Source organism: Electrophorus electricus, chromosome 11 (genome assembly GCF_041902795.1).
Source record: "Electrophorus electricus isolate QZ-2024a chromosome 11, ASM4190279v1, whole genome shotgun sequence".
NCBI classification, from domain to species: domain Eukaryota; kingdom Metazoa; phylum Chordata; class Actinopteri; order Gymnotiformes; family Gymnotidae; genus Electrophorus; species Electrophorus electricus.
Window position 1 is genome coordinate 16706468 of NC_137507.1, and position 8533 is coordinate 16715000.

At 37.3% G+C, this 8533-nt stretch overlaps 1 protein-coding gene across 3 annotated transcripts in view; it reads left to right on the top strand.

The window, feature by feature from the left end:
- Positions 1-2985: 2985 nt before the first annotated feature.
- LOC113584003 (acyl-coenzyme A thioesterase 1-like) overlaps positions 2986-8533 on the top strand; it is a 14332-nt gene continuing 8784 nt past the window's right edge. The window contains exons 1-5 of one of the 3 annotated variants that reach the window (XM_027020680.3): positions 2986-3409; positions 3481-3558; positions 3709-3911; positions 4232-4331; positions 4633-4823. In XM_027020680.3, coding sequence (XP_026876481.2) covers positions 3536-3558; positions 3709-3911; positions 4232-4331; positions 4633-4823 — 517 coding nt within the window. In that variant the 5' untranslated portion in view covers positions 2986-3409; positions 3481-3535. Of the gene's footprint in view, positions 3559-3708; positions 3912-4231; positions 4332-4632; positions 4824-8533 lie in introns of all 3 variants that reach the window. The other 2 variants (XM_027020681.3, XM_035527811.2) reach the window with 2 other exon arrangements.

An 8533-nucleotide genomic window follows, 5' to 3' on the forward strand; every position in this document is an offset into this window, starting at 1 on the left:
ATGTTAAACTAATGGCAAGGTATTTTCAACAATAACTTTGCATTACATTATGTAACAAAATATGTACTGTTTCTTGTAGAGCAATTTGGCATTTTTCATTAGGTGACAGGCAGTGATGTAATACGGTAACTGAGCACTCCTTCATGGTGGCTTTTCCTGTGATGATTCTATAGTAAATGCACAAAATGTTTAAATTGCAATTGAAAAATGTCTGTGCTAGAGCTTTTAGAAGCACCACTGTTCCATCGCAAACAATCATTTTGGGATGTAAGGATTTTATAGTTTTTGTTTGAAATGAAGCCAGAAAATACTGGACAGATGCTGTAGTGTGGTCACAAGTAAGAAAGGTTCCAACAGGAAAAGGAGGAGATCCTTTTTTGGGGTTCCGCACAACAAGCTCAAACACATAAAATGGGGCCTTTGTTGATTTTCCTCGCTTCATTATGATACCAGTGGCATCAAGGTACACAATGTCTTCTTGGCATCGACTGTGAAAGATTTCCAGGCTTCTTTCTGACCAGAGCATAACACCTCTGGGATGAAGTATAACATTCTGCAGCACATCTATGGGAGAATTTTATTTCTTTTCTGTCATTATGCTGAGCCATGTAGAAGAACACAGATGCTGATACCTCATGAACATAATAATTCAAGTCTGTCTGGATTTTTAACTGCTGATCTAAGTGATTGATAAGTGTAATTGTTCTCTGAAATCTGAAAGAAATATAATGATTTATATTATCAGTACACAATGTTTTCTGAAAACTGATTTATTGTGTAGAATTTCTATTTCCAAAATAGATACATTTCCTTGGTAGAACGTAGTATTATCATTGACATTGTAAAGATACAACATGAAGATGAATTTTGAGAAAACATTATTTAATAATTTACACTCAAATAATTACATTATTGTAGATTCATTAATTTTAACTTACCTGCTCAGAAGAATTTCTGCTTTCATAAGATAGATGGTCATGGCCTTTACTCTAAACTCCAAACTTTATTGTAAGATTTCACTTGCTAAGGGAAGTGAATCTAATCCATGTGTTTGCCTTTCTAGCTACACAGATGTACATGTCTTTTCCATTACAGAAAATGTTTCATATAGAGTTGACACATTACCAAACTGAAAAATGTTTAAACAACTAAATACATTTGTGACTAACCATCTCTGGAGAACTATCACTTATATGGTCCAGTTCTTGGCTTTGATCCTCATCAACATTGGGTTCTCCTCCTGGCATCTACATAAAACATGTTTTATTGATGCAGGCAATATTTAATCTAGCATGGGTTTTAGTCTATGTCTGTCTTTGATTTTTAACTACTGTTGCTTAAAGGAACAGTTCATTCAAATATGTATTTATATAATTTAACTTTAAATCTAAGTATGTCATTACACACATCACTGACCTTGTCCAGGGAGGTGTCGGTACCATGCCCGATAGCATGTTCCTGAATATGCTCCTCCTCAGTTCCATAATTGCTGATCTGCACAAATATTGGGAAAATAATTATAAACTCACCAAAGATTTCCATTAAATTAAATTTCCATTAAAATATTCAAGCAAAAAAAACCCAAAAACTTAATTAGGTAATGATGTACAACTTGTTGGTCCTAAATGTTTGCCCCATCAAGGTCTAAATTGCATCTTAATGAGAATTACTGCTAGCAGAAAGATTGACGTGAGCTTAAACTGAATATAAATGCAGCAAAAATATAATTACAATTCAGCTTGTTTCATGTTAATACATTCCAAAAAGAAGTTTGGCTTTTATGTCACATTGTTTAATAAATAAAATAAAATGTCAATTTTCAAGTGAGTTTAGAAATTGTTGGCATGTTGTACTGCATTTTTAGAAAAACAATAACCTGTTTGAAACTACAGCTTGAGAATTTAGAAACTACTAGCAAGGAAGTGCTCTTTATTATCCACTGTGAAGCACTAATTGTCTCCTTCTCATGGGGCCTTCAAGTCGCCAGTGACACAAGGTTTGTTGTTAGAAAAACAACAGACAGCCATAGATGGCACTGCATTGTCCACAAAGAAGTTCATGTAGTCTGTTATGCTGTCTGCCATAGAATCAATGTCATCAGCAAGGGATGCACAGAGATTTCCCCAGTTGTTTTTTTAAAGCAGTCCTTCAGGACATGCATAGCCTCAGCAGACCACATATTATATGTGTATTATATTATTATATTCCTGATTGATTTGGTTACTGTGCATTGCCTTAGTACAAGAGGTTTGTACAGAAACCTCAGGTGTACCAGCCTGGTTTTCCCAATAGTGGAAGTGCAGTAGAAATATATGCCTCACTGCTCCTGACACATAGCAAGTCCATTGTCCTGTTTTCCCTGGTTGGGCAACTGGCATACTGGCAAAATGTATTGGACACTGGCACGAATAAAGTGTCCAATACTGTCTATTGCGTCTGAGAAATAGACAGCCACAAGCAGCCTATATGAAATGAGAACATGAATTTGACCAAAGGTAGTACATTTTAATATGGTCTTAAGAAAAAAATGGTACTGTGAAATTTGTCCAATCTTATATTGGTGAAATCCAAGGGATCCTACTTTTAAGTGGCATTACGCTTTGTTTTGGCATTATTGGAAAGTTCTGAGAAACAGGTCTCCAAAATCAGCATATTTTAAACAAGTACATGAATTCGCCTAACGTTAGTATGATTTTAATAAGGGTTTATGAAAAAATGGTACAGTGAAATTTGTTCAAACATACTCTGCTGATAAAGGTATGCTACTCTCACGTGGTAGTGAAACTGTTTTTGAATTATGTTAAAATTCATAAAAATATGTAACCATACTTTCTCTGAATTAAATGGCCATGTAAACACCATGAGAAATACAAGGGCTTCAATATGGATTTATTAAAAGCTGGCCTTTTCAAATTTGATCTGGTGATATTGGCAGTGGAATTTTTTAGCCCTGGGGTGCCCCATACCCTTTATACTTGCAACATTCCACTAGTGACAACCTGCTTTAGCTGGCACTCTAGCTCTACGATAAACGTCTGAGAAATATATAGAAAAGGCATTTTGGACTATGCTTATTGGGCTGTCTAAATATATTACCAATTGTGTTCAATGCAATGATGCAAGTAAACTAGTTCAGGCTAGTAAACTGCATTTTATACTTTTAAATGTGGTAAACGTGCGTGTCTTCATCAAAGCTCTCAAAAAACGCAAGTCACTCTGCCTAGGGAGTGTGAGATTGTGATGAGGAGCAAAATATCGTGCATATAGGCGCATTCGAATTAATAGCGCGAATGACTTGACCGTGAATCCCTAAAGGGCGGATAGCTAGACCACGGTGAGCTTTTGCGAAGTGCATGTGGCGTGATTGCGGTCTTTAAAAGTTGGGTTTCTCGAACTTCACGAGAAATTGGTAAATTAACAAGCTTCACCCAACAGCTCACAGTTTTGGACGAAACTAGTGCTTGAACATTGTATCCACAGTTTCAGTAGGAACACTCGCGTTAGTGAGGAGGCACCGGGGACATTACGACGGCATATGAAAATGTTAGCAGTAAAGAGGTAGGAGTGGAAATTCTTGAATTTGTTCGAGCCCGCTTCATGTGTATACAGTACAAAGCAGTTGGTTTTATAGACCTTTAGAGCTTCTGGTAGATTGGCGAATTGGGTTTGGAAGTAGCTTCCCAGAACGTCTCGCTTTTCTCTTCTCAGGTTGTTGAGCACCGTGGTCCAAGCATGTCCACTGCTTTCGATTAAGCCGACGCGGGGACTTGTAGACGAGAAGCTTCAGATCGTCGTGAGGAATTTAAGACCAAAACAAGCCGTGACACTTCACTCTGTGCATCAGTCAGAAGATAAGGATTTTTGGGAAGCCTTTGGACATTATGTCAGCGACGACAACGGCACCGTGACCGGTGAATATTTACACTTTAATGAACAGTTTTGCTACATATAGTGACAATAAATAACACTTAATTACATAGCCAGCTAAAACACGTCTTTTAGTTTGTAAACAAACAAACAAACAAACAAAAAAAAACCCAGCTGGTTAAAATTGTCTAAAAATGAAGAAAAAAGGATATAATTCCCTACGAAACATTTAGTTGCTTTGGGGCATTGATACATAGCGGGTGTCAAAAATAACAGTGGACGAATTATGCTTCGTGTGAATTACGTTGATGAATAAGATTGAGTACATTTATGACTTTTTTGTATGATGCATGTGTGCACGCAGTGGCAAAGGACGCCAGTCTGAGCGGCACCTATGTAGGTGTGGAGGCCATGGGACTGATGTGGAGTCTTCGGCCAGTGCCAGGGAGTCGAACAGGACTGAGGTCTTCTACACTGCACTACTCCTGTGTATAAGTTATGTGTGGGGCTTCAGGGGTCTATACACAAGGTTTAGGACATCACGATTTATGTTGCACATAAAGCAACAGGTTGAAAGTGTGAAAATTGTGTTTATATGGTGAATCATGACTACTTAGATTCAAGACTATTCAGTCTGAAGGCTTGAAACTGTGGATAGTCCTTTCTTAACATGCTGTCCTTTCTTTCTTCCTCTCTCTCTCTCTCTCTCTCTCTCTCTCTCCCTCTGTTGTCCATTCATTCATGCATTTACACTCTGTAATTTAGGTTTCTTAAGAAAGATGTCCTGTCTCCACTTGTCTTCCACATTTCTATGTATGATGGACATGTTTCTCAGGGTTTTACCCAGCACACGCCATTAGAGAGCCTCGTTATAGAGCGATGGTACATGGCTCCAGGTGTACAAAGAATCGATATCAGAGAGAGAGGTGTTCGAGGAACTTTGTTCATACCTCCAGGTACACACACACACACACACACACACACACACACACACACACACACACACATACATTTGTAGTTAATGTTTAGGCACTGTGTGAGAACATATTAAAATTTGCTGACCCTGTGCATGATATGGATGATCTCTTGTTGCAGATATAATTGGAAAATCAACATTTTTGCTTGATTTTAATTAAAACAAAAACATGACATTATTATTTACATTTATATAGTGCCTTTCTCAGACTCAAGTACACTTTACAGAGATAACAATTTTTTACAATCATTCACACACCTACTCACATACTTAAACTACTTGTCATTTAATATGAGAGTATTTAAACCTATATTGAGTGAGCCATATAGAAGTCCATTTTATATATAAGGTCTGAAAAAAATTGGACAAATTACAAACATTTTAAATAAAATGATCATGTATAGAACTAGGTTGAAAATAATCTCATCTCATTCTTATAGATATCATCAGGCAATTAAATGGGAGATTTATCTAATTTCACATTTGAACCATTCTATGTGGTTATTGGACGATTTCTAGGCAGTGTTTCTGTTGATATTTATTCACAGAAACTGGAGGGGATTGCCCTGCCTCTAGCAATCCAAAACTATAAAATATGAAAAGAATGGACTGAACAGGAATAGGCTGGCTATTGCTTAATAAAAATAAGGCCTTGTTTTCTTATTGCATTATTTTCTTAAAAGATATGTGTTGAGGAAAATAAGATTGCCAAATGAATTAATGTACATAGAGTGATACATTTATCTGCTTATAATTTAGTTTGCCAAGCAGTGGTGGTGAGAAAAACAGTTTGACACATCCAAGAGCAAATAAGTATCAGATGTGGTTTTGGGTGAACTTTCCATTTTAGATACTTCTCTACACTATTATTAATTCTTTGTTGATTAAGTCACATCAGTTTTAGATTCAATTTATTTGCTAGTATGTCTCAGTTGTAGGAATTTGCTCTGCCATGCTGAAAACTAAGCACAGTTTAGCACCGGAAGAACATGAGTGCATTGACAATACTGACAAACCAAGGAAAAATACAAAGGCACAGTGGAAGTAACATTAGGGATAAATACAGAAGGTGCAGCAGCATCCAAGACACATTTCACATTGCATTTGAACCTTGGCTTTTGTGGATTTGATTACTGGCAAGTTACATGAGGATTTTTTTTGTTTTGTTTTGTAGCCTACTGTGTAAAATTGCAGGACATGCGTGTAGACTAGAAAATGTAAAGAAAGCTAAAACAAATGTAGTATACGTAACGTAGCAGGGCAAGGAGCAGAATGCACAGATGTCTCTTGATTATAACAAACATTTATTGAACACAAGCCACAAACGATAAACAACAACGGCACTCACATAACAAAGCGGTAAACAATGTAATACATACCGGTACAGAACTGTGAATTCCAGCACGAACACGAACATGAACACAGAACAATGACCGACAACATACCATAACACAGGGGTTTATGTACATACATAAATGGTACGAATAACAAGGTGCAGGTGTGTGATAACAAGGGGGCATGGTAACAAACAAGGGGGCAAAATGCATAGAATGTATTTATTGTTTTATCATTTACTACTATAAATATATAAACAAATTTATTATAGTTACATTTTGTAAAAATGTTCAGTACATTGAACCGCAGTATTAGGTAGAAAGTTATAAATTAACAAGCCCATTTAACAGTCACAGCAAGAGGTTGATTCTTGAAGTGTAATCATTTACAACTATAGTGGTGTTAAGGTCCATGTTGTTTCAGGTCATCACTGTTTTTGGTTTGACCTATAACTGAGGTCACCTACAAACCTAAACAGCTGTGAGATTGCTGAAAGTGCCATCAGTGGGGTATTGGGAGATGTACAATTTTATACAGTTTAGCTTTTTGAATGGTCATAATAAAAAATGGCATTGTTGAGGATTGTTAAAGGCATTGAGTGATATTGACTAAGTGATATTGCCCTAAGATGGCTTATATATGCCCACATTTGAGAAATTAACTTTCACAGTTTCTCAAACATGGGTCATAAAAATCTTGGGAGTAATGTCCACCAACCTACCTTTTTCCTTTTTTTTCCTATGTTATTAGCCTTTCCTCTTTCCTAGAAAAATGTTACAGCTCTAAACTATGCTGCTCTCCAGTACTTGGAGAGAGTATAACTGCAGTGACCTTGAACCAACACCTGTCAAATCATTACACAAGAACATGTGCTTGAGTGTACATTGGATAATGATTATCTAACAAACTTGTTGGTAGAGCGATTCTTAGAGGTGCATGTAACATGAGCATATCCCAAGTTTACCTGTGCCTTCCTATAACACTCTGCATGATGGCTACGGACAGCATCATTCTACCCGAAAACGTATGTCCATTAATTAAAGCGTTCAAGTGACTGAGGAAATTAAATATATTTCCATTCAAGGGGAAGCATCCTTTTCATTTTGGATAAAGGACTGAAATGCACTTAATTTATCATCCTAAGCTTCAGAGTCATGAAACATATAGCATGCTGCTTACTAACCACAAGGTGTTCTGAAAGAAGGAAAAAAGGGTGGACTGCGTTGACAAAATGAGGGTCACAAACATGCGCGCACGCACACACGCACACATACACACACACGCACACACAGAGGGGCCCATCCAAGAATACACTGAAAAGATAAGGCCACAAAGCATATACATTCACACACAGAGAGCCCCTGTCAATGAGATGTGCTGAAGACCACAAGTGCACAGAGAGAACTGGGTTCTTGTAACTCCATAGATGTATAGTATGTCAAAGGATTGTGAATCCCTTCAGTGTCATACTGAAATCCTTGCTTGTACTCTGGTCAGCTTTTAAATAATAGGAAGGTTGTGTGTACAGGTTGACCACACACTGTATTATGATGCCACCCTTTTGTATTTGGGTCAGTATAGTAGATAGTAGGCAGTGTTAAGGAAAGGGAGGGTTAGACGTAAAGTATGATCATGCTATTTGTCCACCAACCGGACGTTCTTTAGATAACTACTGACACTCTGCTTAATCAGCTACAAACAATATCAGTCTACCTGAATACATATGGCCTTATGTGCATTAATTAAAGCATTCATGTGACTGAGGAGGTGAACTATATCTATGGGAGGGAAAGCATCTGCTTTGTCTTGCTGGATTGATATGTACTTCACTTATCATCTCTCAGGGTTCTAACAGCGTTCTTAGGCCTGGTACATGTGCACATCCTCCCCTAGTCCAGTAAGTCCAGGCTTATTTCTGAAGGCCCAGTATCCAAACACCTACTCTGTGTTGTGCCAGCCCATATATACAGCTCTCCTTTTGCTAATGACCTGGCTGGTGTACAAGCAGAAATGTATTATTTCCTTCTGATGGTTGCTGATGGTGAACTTTAACTTACTAGAGCTCTATAAAGCTACCTTTCTCTCTCTTTCTGCACCTGTGGCTTTGTCTTTTCAGTACCTTTATTTGCAAGTGGCTTTATGTGAGTGTCTGTGAGTTTATCTGTGACTTTCCGTTTGCTTCTACAAGTTCAAGAGATGTTATTGTTTGTTAGTATGCCGCAGTCATTTTTTACTGTGATCTTCTGTGTTCTGACAAATCATTTGCAACTGCTCAAATTCAGTCTTGTTTGATATCAATGTACTACACAATTTTATTTATTTTGTATATTGTTTTTCAGTAATATTCTGGGCTGC